At 42.3% G+C, this 13062-nt stretch overlaps 1 protein-coding gene across 4 annotated transcripts in view; it reads left to right on the forward strand.

Annotated features, from left to right (window-relative positions):
* TPCN1 (two pore segment channel 1) overlaps nt 1–13062 on the forward strand; it is a 182301-nt gene that overhangs the window by 133580 nt on the left and 35659 nt on the right. For all 4 annotated transcript variants that reach the window (XR_004540412.1, XM_033955855.1, XM_033955854.1 and 1 more), the window contains 3 exons: nt 5243–5315; nt 6785–6892; nt 12297–12368. Coding sequence is in view for 3 of the 4 variants with exons in the window: in XM_033955855.1 (XP_033811746.1) it covers nt 5243–5315; nt 6785–6892; nt 12297–12368 (253 nt within the window). In the remaining variant the exon portion in view is untranslated. The remainder of the gene's footprint in view (nt 1–5242; nt 5316–6784; nt 6893–12296; nt 12369–13062) is intronic.

Here is a 13062-nt window from a genome sequence, read left to right on the forward strand (position 1 = left end):
ATAATTTTATCAGATCATGGAGGAGTGTGGATTTCTTTAAATTTTAATGACCCGGATAATGGTAGGCCTGTATGGAGATTTAATAATGCATTGCTTGCATATCCAAAATTTTGTAAAGAATTTCAATTAAAAATGGATGAATATTTTCAAAATAATATTACAGAGGAAATATCTACAGAAATAATATGGGATGCTTTTAAAGCAACGATGAGAGGGCAAATTATATCATTTTCAGCTTATTCTAAAAAACAATTAAATAAGCAATTTACGGAACTGGAACACGAAATAAAAGATTTAGAATTAAAATTGATTAATAAATGGGAGAATTCTACGTTGCAAACTTTATTAAAAGCAAAATATAAATATAATGAGATTTCTTCTAATTTGGCTAAAAAAAATATTATGTGTCAGCAAGCTTTGTATTATGGTAGTTCAAATAAGGCGGGAAGATTATTGGCTAATTATCTTAAAGTGAAAAAAAGAAAGATGAAATTGAATGCAATAAAAGATGAAAAAGGTGAAACTCATTTTCAGATTGGTCCTATTTTAAAACAGTTTTTAAATTATTATAAAAACCTGTATTCTTCTGAGTCTTATTTAAATAAAGAAAAAGATGGTATAGTGTTTTTAAATAATATTGAAGGTCCGAAGATTCCTGATCATATAAAGAGAAGTTTGGAAAATCCAATATCTTTACAAGAATTACAAACAGCATTGAAATCTCTTAGAGTAGGGACCGCTCCAGGTGGTGATGGTTTTACGGTAGAGTTTTATAAAGCATTTCAAAATACTCTTTTACCTCATTTATTAAATTTATATCAGAATCAACTAAAGAAAGGTTGTATATCAGGCACTATGGCAGAATCATTAACTATTGTTTTGCCGAAGCCAAATAAAGATCCCATGTTGGTTTCAAATTACAGGCCTATTTCATTGATAAATGTAGATGGTAAATTATTAGCCAAACTTTTGGCTACACGTTTGGCAAAAGCTCTTCCTCACATAGTTGGTATGCATCAAACAGGGTTTGTTGCTCAGAGACACTCTTCTAATAACACCAGATTGGCATTGCAAATGTTATATTTAACAAAAGAAATTGGAGATCCGGCTTTTTCTGTGTCTCTAGATGCAGAGAAAGCTTTTGATCGTGTGGAATGGACATTTATGTATCAGGCCATGGAGTGGTTTGGTATTGGTTCGGGATTTATACAAATGATTAAAACTCTGTATAGCTCTCCTGTTGCTAGATTATATATCAATAATAATTTTTCTGATTGTTTTAAATTGCAAAGGGGAGTTAGACAGGGATGTCCTTTGTCTCCTTTACTTTTTGATATAGTGCTTGAACCCTTATTATTAGCTATTCAACAAGAGGAGGAGATACAGGGTATACCGCATAAAGATAAAGAATATAAAGTTTCTGCATATGCGGATGATATATTACTTCATTTGAGGAATCCGGAAACAACCATTCCAAATTTATTGGTTTTGATTGAAAGATTTGGAAAGTTTTCAGGATATAAAATAAATTGGACTAAATCAGAAGTTCTTCCTTTAAATGTGCATTGCACAAAAGGATTATTTGACTCATTACCTTTTATTTGGAAAGAAGAAGGAATAAAATACTTAGGTATATGGATAAAAAACACGCTTGATGAGACAATTATAATGAATGAAAAAAGTTTATTGCAAAAAGTAACAGAGTTATGTGAGCAATGGAATCCTTTACATTTATCTTGGTGGGGAAGAGTTCAAACTGTCAAAATGATGATATTGCCTGTGGTTTGTTATCAAATGGGAATGATACCAGTTTTTTTTCAGGGGTCTTTTTACAAAAAGTTAAATAATATTCTTAGTAAATTTATTTGGCTGGGTAAAGCTGTAAGAATTGCTCTAGTGACTTTACAAAAACCAATTGAGGAGGGAGGGGTAAATTTTCCAAATTTTTATAGGTTTCATCAATCCTATATATTGCGCCAAGGTATGTATTGGGTCCTCCCAGAACTCATGGAGAAGCTTCCAGATTGGTTATGGTTGGAGTGGCAGCTCATGTCTCCTATCAGGCTTCGTCATCTGCTTAGCATTAAAATGCCTAGAATAAGGAAAACCAATAGGATATTAATGGACACATGGACAACATTAAAGTATGTAAACAACTTAACTCCTATTACTATTCAAAAATCTACTTGTCAAAATATATGGCTGAACTCCAAGATACAAATAGGCGGTTTTATGATTGTCTGGAAGGATTGGATTGAAGCAGGAATACGTACTTTAGATGATGTTATTAATGATGGTAAGCTGCTGGAGTTTTCACAATTGCAACATAAATTTGGACTTAATAAAAAACAAAGTTATAAGTGGTTGCAATTGAAGCAGGCTATTCAGGCAGGGTTCCCTGAATGGAAGTCTTTAAATACTCATTTTACTCTAGAATTCTTATGCTTCCAGGCAGATTTTATGGGTCACCAGGCCGCACAGTGGTATAAAACATTATCTGGATATTTAAATAAAAAACCAAGGACTGTACTTAGAGATATTTGGAGCATTGAGATTAAGCATCAAATTAATGCATCTCAATGGCCACGTATTTGGTCTTGGAGGATAAGATGTACAATGTCTGCGTCTATGAGGCAAACATGGTTTTTCCTGTTGCATAGAGCACTCTGGACCCCTGTTCGCTTACAAAAATTGGATTGCTCTAAGTCTAATAGATGTTGGCATTGTCATCTTGAGGCTGGAACTCTAGATCATTTATTATTTTATTGTCCTTTTATTAATAATTTTTGGAAATTGATCTGGGGTCAAATAAATTGTATGTTAGAGAATCCTGTGGCCCTATCATATGACACAGTTTTGTTTGGAATGTCTATGAGGGCCAAAAGTCAAATTTCATCAAATAATAACAAACTGTTAATGATTTTAACAGGAGTTGCCATCCAACATATAACACATAACTGGAAAGACTATAGAGGATTGAATTATTGTTTCTGGTGGAGTTCGGTTTGTCAGGTGTATGAAATGGAAAAAACATTGGCAATCAAGAGAGGTTATTATAAGAAATTTAAAGAGGTGTGGAGACCATTAATTGAGTATTATAATAAATAAATAATTATATTTATCCCCATTAAATATATGTAGGGGGGAGGAGGGATGGGTGGGTTTTATGACATTATGAGGGGTAATATATGGAAAGGGAGGGAGGGGAGATAGTTTATGGTATAAAATGAATGTAGAGTTTCAAGTGAAGAATGTATAGTATGACTTGAATTATTGTACACTTGTTTGCATAATGTAAAAACGAATAAAGATATTTAAAAAAAAAAAAAAAAAAAAAGAATAAAGTGATTATTAAAGAGGCTATTAGATATAGAAGCACTGGGCTCAGGCAGCTTTCAAGATACCCGGTTTCCGCTTAGAAACGGTAAGGTTGGTAATTGCCTCCTTGGTGTCGGAGGAGTTTCTTGCCTCGCTAGACTTGAGAAGACTATCTGCATGTCCTCATTTTTCCGGATCATTGGAAGTTCTTGAGGTTCTGCATTCTGGAACAACACTTCAGTTCTCGGCTCTTCCGTTTAGACTAGCCACGGCTCCACACATTCACCAAGGTGATGATTGTTGTAACAGCGCACCTTCACAAGGAAGAGATACAAGTGCATGCATACCTGGACGATTATAATCTGACGCAGCACATTAAATACAAAATAAAATACATAATTTTAACGTACTAAAATAGAAAAGCAAACTTTTTACACATTCAGATTGACATTTAGAACTAATATTAGTTGACACTTGCACCAAAGATTAAAATCTCTCTCAAAATGGAGCCTAGCTACATTGCATTCCGGAAGAAACTGAAAACCCTTCTCTTTGATACCTGAACTTTACATGAATCTCTCAATTCTCCCTTCTTGCCTGCATGTCTCTCCCCCTTTCTCCTACCTCCTTGACTGTGCTCTCTTAAGTTTCAAGTTTCAAGTTTATTTGGTTATTTGATTAAACGCCTATCAAAATACTAAGCGTTGTACAATAATAATTAAAACATTGACAAAAGTACACAAAGACTAACATCTTAACATACTTCTTAGGGTTTTTTGTTTTGTTTTTTTTTAATCTATAAGGATACAATAGGAAAGGGGGGGAGAACTACAATATTTATTAAGAAAAGATACAGCAAAGGAAAGAACAATGGGAGGGGAAATCAAGAGTTGCTGGACTTGAAACGAATAGTCAATTGTAGGCATCTTTAAAAAAGAAGCATTTTAAACTATTTTTAAATTTCTGTAGATTGTTTTCAGATCGTATATATATAGGTAGGGAATTCCAAATCGTGGGGGCAGTTACCTTGAGCCTGCATAGGTATGTGCGACACACAAATAGAAGACTAGATTAGATAAACAAGATTTGAGACTATTAAACACAAGTTTTTAAAAAAATGACTTTACAGGCAGGAGTTGATTAATTTAATTGCAGCTAATCAAGAAGAGACTTCCAAAATTCTAGAGTATGAGCATTTGTGAGACACGCATATTGAACTGTCAGAACATCTCAATAACGGTTATCCGAAAGAGCTTTGTAGCCAAATGCATAAAGAGCATCACTTGTTAGAGCTCTGTGTATTGATTGATGTTAACAATTTTGAACTCAATGTGCCACATTAAAACTAGATTGGAGTAATGTACTTATATTGAGTACTTCAGCTAATTCTCTTTTAGGATAACTTGCAAAGCATGCAGAACATAAGCAAAGCCAAATGTATTGGGATCAGAGATTGGAGTACTGTCCAAAAGTCCTCTTTGTGCACAAAGAGCTTCAGAAGATGAACAAGAGCATCTGGCTTCCTATTGGCCACTTGGACCTCTGCACTGATGCTTTATTGGGGCATGTCTGGCGTTCTTTAGTTAAACAAGCTCCTAGCTTGAGTCTGCCAACTGGATCCAGATGCAGACAGGATTGATCCAATCCTGGATTTACCCTGTTTCATGCAGGGACTTGTAGTTCTGATTTTCCCTTTGTGTTCTCTAAGAAAATCAAGTCTACAAGGCCTAGCATGCATGAGGGTAAACCCAGGTCTGGATCAACTGTGTTCTGCAAATCTGGATCTAGTTGGCAGCCTTATCCTAACCATATGAATGATGGGCACAGAGTAATTTGTTTAGGTTTTCTTTGGACAAGAGGGTTTTCCTAGCTAGTTGTATAGCTTTTGTTCCTTTCCTCACATATTCCTGTTCTCTTTTGACAGTCTATGGGGTGGAAGTGCTACTGAAAATCACTGGCTTGGGACCCCTGGAATATTTTACTTCTGGATGGAACCTGTAAGTGTACAGCTGGGGAAGGTAGGCGAGAAAGAGACAGTGAATGATTAGACGCAGCCAGAATTAGAAGTGGGTGGTATGCTGTGAATGCTGACTTGACTAATCAGAATGTTGGTACCATTATGACGATGGATATTAGGAGAATTTTTTTGGTTCAGGGCATTATAAATTTAGAGCTATTAAAATTTGAAAAGCTGCTATTTCCACTGCTTGCATGGCTGTTTCAGTACTGCAAGTAGACTAATCATGGGAGCAGTACCAGAATTGTCATCCCAGATATGAAGTACAATAACTGAATTGGGGTAGGAATGCTGCTGGTCTAGATTTAGGGGTGTGTGGCACAGATAGGTTGTGAGCCCGCCAGGACAGATAAGGAAAAATGCTTTGAGTACCTGAATGTAAACTACTTAGACCAGTGGTTCCCAACTGGAGAATGACACGGGGAAAATTTCTATCCCCATCACTGTCCCCGCTCTCCCTTTCACCACCCCGTCCCCGTCTTCAGCATCTTCTCCTCTCCATCCCCCCACCCCCAGCACCCTTCACGCGGTCCAGCAGCTCCCTCCTGCCGGCCAGCCGTGCATTTCTCTTCCTCCCTCCCTCTTACCTTCTCTTGTGGTGAAACTGGCAATTTGTATAAGGCTATGCGCTGTATTACAGCCGAAGCCTTGAAGTCACGTTGGGTTGCCTGCTAGAAAAGTCTCCTCCGATGCAACCAGAAACAGGAAGTTGCGTCAGAGGAGATTTTTCCAGCAGGTAACGCGATGCAACTTAAAGACTCCGGCTGTAATACAGCTCATAGCCTTATAGAAATCGCCAGTTTCAACAAGAAAAGGTAAGGTGAAAGAAGGGAGGGAGATGCATGGCTGGCGGGAGAGAGGGAGCTGCCGGATAGAATGCTCGTTCACCACGCTTGCTAACCATTCACCGCTCCACGGGGCAGTGAATGGCCTTGTCCCCGATCTCGCGGTGACCTTTTTTTTTTTTTTTTTGGTCACCGTTTTGGCGGGTTACCCGCAGCTAGCCGCGGGTAACAACCACCATGTCATTCTCTATTCCCAACCTTGTCTTGGAGGACCACCAGACCAATCGGGCTTTCAGGCTAGCCCTAATGAATATGCATGAGAGAGATTTGCATATAATGGAAGTGACAGGCATGCACATCTGCTCCATGCATATTCATTAGGGCTATCCTGAAAATCCGATTGGCCTGGTGGTCCTCCAGGACAGGGTTGGGAACCACTGGCTTAGACAACATCCATTGATAGGTGGTATAGAAATAAATAACTTTAGACAAGGTTAGCCTGAGAATTTGGTATTAAGGTTACACTGAAGGGAGCTAGAAAGTTCACAATTACTGCAGATTGACTGCTTCTGGTTCTGACCTGTCATTTGGCTATCAGGCACTCCATTACAGTTCGCCCACAAATGTTAGCCAGGCATTGCATCACCTTTCTTCTTTCTTCCAGGTTTGACTTCTCGGTTACTGTGTTTGCATTTCTGGGTCTGATGGCTCTGGCCTTTAACATGGAGCCTTTCTACTTTATTGTCGTCCTGCGACCACTCCAGCTGCTCAGGTGAGAGGAGAAAGGCACCAGTGAGGGTGGGGAAGGAGAGAAATGCGACTCTTTACTGGTAACAGATGACACTGCAAAGGTTACTGTAGGACTTGGATTTTGGATTCAATTGTAATTTTTCAAATCTGAGTTTAGATAAATTATAAGTTCACATGCTCAAGTTATTTCCCTGCCCAAGAGTGCTCACACAATGTTATATTTGAGGCAATGGAGGATGAAGTGAGTTGCCCAAGACCACAAAGAGTAACAGTGGAATTTGAACACTAGCATCCTGGTTCTCAACCTGCTACTGTAATGGGTGCTGAGTATCCTTCATGTTCCAAAACTGGGAATTTGGTTGGATGTTTTCATTTGATAATTATTTAGTGACCACTGGGAAGAGCAGTGAACTGAGAAATAGGGTAACTGAATTCACATTGCATTTCTCTGATTGACCTTACTCATGACTGTCAACAAAATTTTTTTTCCCCACTGCCTCAGATACCTATTTAGACTGTAAGCTCTAGTGAACATGTGTCAAACACAAGGCCCGCGGGCCGAATCCGGCACCATCTGGCTGTTTTATGCAGCCCGCGGTTCAGGGCTGGCGTCAGGGGGGAGTAAACAGGGCTTCAAGATGGTTTCTGTTTTGGCCGGCCCCAGCGACGCACCCCATTGTCGGCCAGTGATTGGCAGCGCACCAGACATGAATTTAACTGCCAGCCCCGCGACGCACTCCAATGCCGGCCCTGCAGTAATTTAATAGTGCCGGTTAGTAATTTACACCGCTGTGTGGTTGTCAAATTGCACGTGCTGGCAGCGCACCAGAAATGAATTTAACTTTGCCGGCCTCAGCCAGGATGAGTCGCTGGGGCTGGCACAGTTAAATTCATTTCTGGTGCGCTGCCGGCACATGTGAGTTAACAACCACATAGCGGTGTAAATTACTGCTGAAGAGTGAAGACAGCCAGACCACAAGAGGAAAATTGAGGCAGCGAGAGGGGGGGGGCGCTGATTATAACCGTAGGCTTGCCCTCTTGATTTCCAGCTCCACCTCCCCTCCTGACTTCCTCCTCCAACTCCACCTCTTTACAGGTCTGGCCCAGCGGTACAATGTGTGCAGGGGTTGGGGGAGCATGAGTACCTCTCCTGCCTCCAGTAATATTCTGCACTGTCGCAGTAGTGAGGGAGGGAAACAACAAAGGTAGGGGGAATGATTTTATTTTCAATTGAATTGTCAATTTTGAGAATTTTAAACTGCTATCTTTTGCACTGATAAGGAAGAAATACATTTATTTTTCTCTGGGGTTGTACTGCATGCAGAGTCTTGAATCTTAGGGCTTCTTTTTTATATATTAGTACTTTTAGTTTTTGGCCCTGTATTTGCATAGGGGTTTTCTAAGTTCTGGTAGGAATTAATGTTGAGAAGCAAACTATGCTTTGTGTAGTTTAATTTTGTGGATAACTGTTATGTGTTGGGGTTTTTTTTATTTATTTTTAAAAAATCTTTATTCGTTTTTACATCTTACAAGTGTATCAATAAATGGCATTTAAAATTGAATACATCACTTGAATTTCTATCATATTCAACGTTAAAAACATATAATTTAACCTCCTCCCTCCCCTTCCTATCGTAACCTATGTAATTACATATAACATATAAAATATTCTTCCTATTGAACTAAACATTTAATAAAATTCATTATCCCAGGACAAGCAGGCAGCATATTCTCTACATGTGGGTGACGTCACCGACGGAACCCCTAGCGGATGTTTTCGCAAGCAGTCTTGCTTGAAGACCTTCAAGCTTTCGATTGGCCCGCGCATGCACGCGAGCCCCTCCCGCCTGGTTTAGGGCGTGCGACTCCTCAGCGTGGCCTCAGTTCAATGTTTTCTGCGGAGCCAGAAGCACTGCTCCCTTGCTACATGCGATCTCGTTGTCCCTCATGCACCATGGCTTTCTTTTTTGTTTTCGTTTAAGTCGCTGTGCTTGTGTCTTTGTTATTTTCTTTCGTGTATTTTTGACCAGGCCTCCGGTCTTGCTCTGGCTGCTTGGCCTCGCAGGGCCGCGACTGTCTTCCAGTCCAACCGCCGGCTCCGGCGAAACCTGGACCGTCTTTTTGACAATTCTGATCTAAGCCTTTGGGCTCCCCTCCTTCTGGAGACTTCTCCCTTCCCTATCGGGGGGCGCCTCCATCATTTCTACTCACGGTGGGAAAGCCTTACCTCTGACAGTTGGGTGCTTTCCATCATCTGAGAAGGGTGATCAAAGCATTCTCTCGCCAGGAGGTTCTGCGAGTGACAAATCAAACCATCTTACTCTTTCAGAGTCTCGGCTTCAAGGTGAACTTCCCCCAAGTCTCACCTCTGTCCGTCCCAGTCTCTCGAGTTCATCGGAGCGGTCCTGGACACGGTTCGTCTCCGCTCCTTCTTGCCTCAGCAGGAGGCCCTTGTTCGTTTATGCCAGCGGGTGGCCTATCTGTCCTCAACCCCGGCTCGGCTCCTGATGGTCCTCCTTGGTCACATGGCCTCTACGGTTCACGTGACTCCTTTTGCCAGACTTCACCTTCATATTCCTCAGTAGACTCTTGCGTCCCAATGGAATCAGGATCGGGACCCTCTCTCTCGACGCATTGTCGTGACTCCTTTGTTGAAGTCTCTGTTGGTGGATGCTCTCTTCCAATCTTTCCAGAGGTTTTCTGTTTCATGCTCCTCCTCCGCAAAAGGTCCTCACGATGGACTTGTCGGCCTATGCTTGGGGGGCTCATCTGGAAGGTCTTCGCATTCAGGGTCTTTGGTCCGCCTTCGTCACATCAATCTGCTTGAGCTTCGGGCGATTTTCCTCACTCTGAAGGCTTTTTGTCATCTGCTTTGCGACCGAGTGGTGCTGATCCGCACAAACAACCAGGGGGGCAGGGGGTCCCTGTCCCTGTGCCGAGAGGCGATGCGGCTCTGGGAATGGGCCATCTACCGCAACATGTTCCTTCATGCAATCTACATTCAGGGCCAGTACAATTGTCTGGCGGACGGGTTGAGTCATCTTCTGCAGCCTCACGAGAGGTCCATCCATTCCGTGACTCTGCGTGAGGTGTTTGCTCGTTGGGGGACTCCGGATGTCGATCTGTTCGGGTCCCCCCTCAATCACAAGTTGCCCCGCTTCTGCTCCAGGGTTTACACCCTCGACTCGAGGCAGATGCTTTTCTGCTGGATTGATCGGACCTGTTCCTGTATGCGTTCCCTCCATTTCCTCTGATTCTGAAGACTCGTCGGGCTCAAGTCCACGCGCGCCACCATGATTCTGATAGCTCCTAGGTGGCCCCGACAGCCGTGGTTCTCCCTTCTGTTGCAACTCAGTTCCAGGGAGCCTCTTCTTCTGCTTGTTTTTCCTTCTCTGCTTACGCAGAGTCGGGGTTTACTGTTTCATCCCAGCCTTCAATCTCTGCACTTGACGGCTTGATTCCTCGAAACTTAATGCCCTCGTTCCAGTTTTCCCAGCCTGTGCTGGATGTCCTGGAGGCATCTCAGAAAGAGTCCACTCGCCAATGTTACCTTCAGAAGTGGACCCGTTTCTCTTCCTGGTGTGCTACTCGGCACCTGGAGCCCTCCTCTGCCTCCCTGTCTGCTGTCCTAGACTATCTGTTGCACTTGTCTGGCGCTGGACTCAAGTCCTCTTCGGTTAGAGTCCACCTTAGTGCTATTACTGCTTTTCATCAGCCAATTGACGGGAATCCTATCTCTGTTCATTCTGTGGTTTCCCGCTTCATGAAAGGCCTTTTCCACGTTCATCTGCCCCTTAAGCCTCCTCCGGTGGTTTGGGATCTTAACGTGGTCCTTGCTCGTTTTATGAAACTCCCGTTCGAGCTGCTAGGGGCGGGCTCACTTGAAGTATCTTACTTGGAAGGTTGTGTTTTTTATTGCTCTCACGTCTGCCCGTCGGATCAGTGAGCTTCAAGCCTTGGTGGCGGACCCACCTTTCACTGTCTTCCATCATGATAAGGTGATTCTCCGTACCCACCCTAAGTTCTTGCCTAAGGTTGTTTCTGAGTTTCATATCAACCAATCCATTGTTCTTCCTGTATTTTTTCCGAAGCCCCATTCTCACCCTGGAGAAGCGGCTCTGCACTCTATTGATTGTAAGCGAGCGCTGGCCTTCTACTTGAAGCGCACTGCTCCTCATCGTTCTGCTCCACAGCTGTTCCTCTCTTTCGATCCTAATCGCTTGGGTCGCTTTGTTTTCTAAGCGGACTATTTCTAACTGGTTGGCCGCTTGTATCTCTTTCTGTTACGCTCAGGCTGGCCTCTCCCTGCCGGGTCGAGTCATAGGCCACAGGGTCCGAGCGATGGCGGCGTCTGTTGCTTTCCTCCGTTCGACTCCCATTGAGGAAATCTGTAAGGCTGCCACTTGGTCCTTGGTTCATACATTCACCTCTCACTACTGTCTGGATGCTTTCTCCAGGTGTGATGGCCACTTTGGCCAGTCAGTTTTGCAACACCTGTTCTCCTAATTTGCCAACTCTCCCTCCATCCCACTATAGTTAGCTTGGAGGTCACCCACATGTAGACAATATGCTGCCTGCTTGTCCTGGGATAAAGCACATTTACTTACCGTAACAGGTGTTATCCAGGGACAGCAGGCAGATATTCTCGCAACCCACCCACCTCCCCGTGGTTGGCTTCTGTGCTTGCTATCTGAACTGAGGACACGCTGAGGAGACGCATGCCCTAGGCAGGGTGGGAGGGTCACCCGCTCATGCGCGGGCCAATCGCAAGCCTGAAGGTCTTCGAGCAAGTCTGCTTGCAAAAACGTCCGCTAGGGGGCTCCGTCAGTGACGTCACCCACATGTAAAGAATATCTGCCTGTGTCCCTGGATAACACCTGTTACGGTAAGTAACTGTGCTGTATTCCCCCCTTCCTCCCCCTCATTTTCATTATATTTATACAATAATTTGTCAATTTGTCAATATAATCTTTAAATTTTTTATAATTCCCTTTTTGTATGGCAATTGTTCTTTCCATTTTATAAATGTGACACAACGAATTCCACCAAAAACTGTAATTGAGTCAGCTCCAATTCTTCCAATTACTTGTGATACCATTATGTGTTAATAAAATTATTTTGTGTGTGTGTATATATGAAAAATTAATGGAAAAAATTGTGTTATAATTAGTACTATTATGGGGATGGGGTCTGGCCCATGACGTAGTCTGTGTTTTAGTGTGATTGAGTTTGATACCCCTGCTCCAGTGGGTAAAGACTCTTTGTACCTGAATACTTCTCACCATTGTACAATGCTATGCACAGAGCATTACACTAGTAATAGTATTCTACCAAAGTTACTCAATATTCTTACTGAATTTACTATGAAATATTTTAGAAGAGAGAAAATATATGCCTATAAAAACATGTATGCTGTTCTTTTGAAGGCTATTCAAATTGAAAAAACGCTACAGGAATGTCCTGGACACTATGTTCGAGTTGCTTCCCAGGATGGCTAGGTAGGAGAAGTCTTCTTCAAAGATCATTTCCACTAGCTGTCTCTGCTCAAACCATTTTCCTTTCTCTTTTTGTCATTTATGCTTCTTAAAATCTTTGTGCTATAAACATGAGATTTGTGCAGAAGTAGATTGGTGTTTTGTTTCCCTTCATCAATGTTATGGCTGCCATTCTCCCCTTCTCCTTCCTAGTAAGAGCAGACATAACCTAGGATGAGAGCCTATTTTAGTATTGCAGTTGCTCAGCCTTTATTTCACATCCTTCACCAAACACTTAAAACTGCAGAGGATGCAGGCAAGCTGATGATCTCCAAGACCCTTCATGACCTCTTATGGGCAGCTGGGGCTGCAAATTTTTGCTTCCCTCAATGGGTAATATTAGAGATCGACTGAATTTCGGATTTGGCACCAAGACCAGCCCAAAATCTGTATTTGGGTGTCAGCCAAAAATGACATTGCCCAATATTGCTACTCAGTTGATATGTCTGCCGAGACTGCCCGCCTGCAAAGACAGCTGCAGGAGGTCCTGGCAGCTGTTTTGAGATTGGAACCATCATAAACAGGAGCAATCTTTAAAAGGCTACAGGGATCTCCCATGGCAGTCTCGTGAAGCTGCTTGGGTCTCTTCCAGGAGGAGGTGGGAGGGATGCATCTTCTGCTGTGGGGGGCAGGCACGACAGTTTTGATTTTCATCTTT

The sequence above is a fragment of the Geotrypetes seraphini genome, chromosome 8, assembly GCF_902459505.1.
Source record: "Geotrypetes seraphini chromosome 8, aGeoSer1.1, whole genome shotgun sequence".
Taxonomy (NCBI): Eukaryota; Metazoa; Chordata; class Amphibia; order Gymnophiona; family Dermophiidae; genus Geotrypetes; species Geotrypetes seraphini.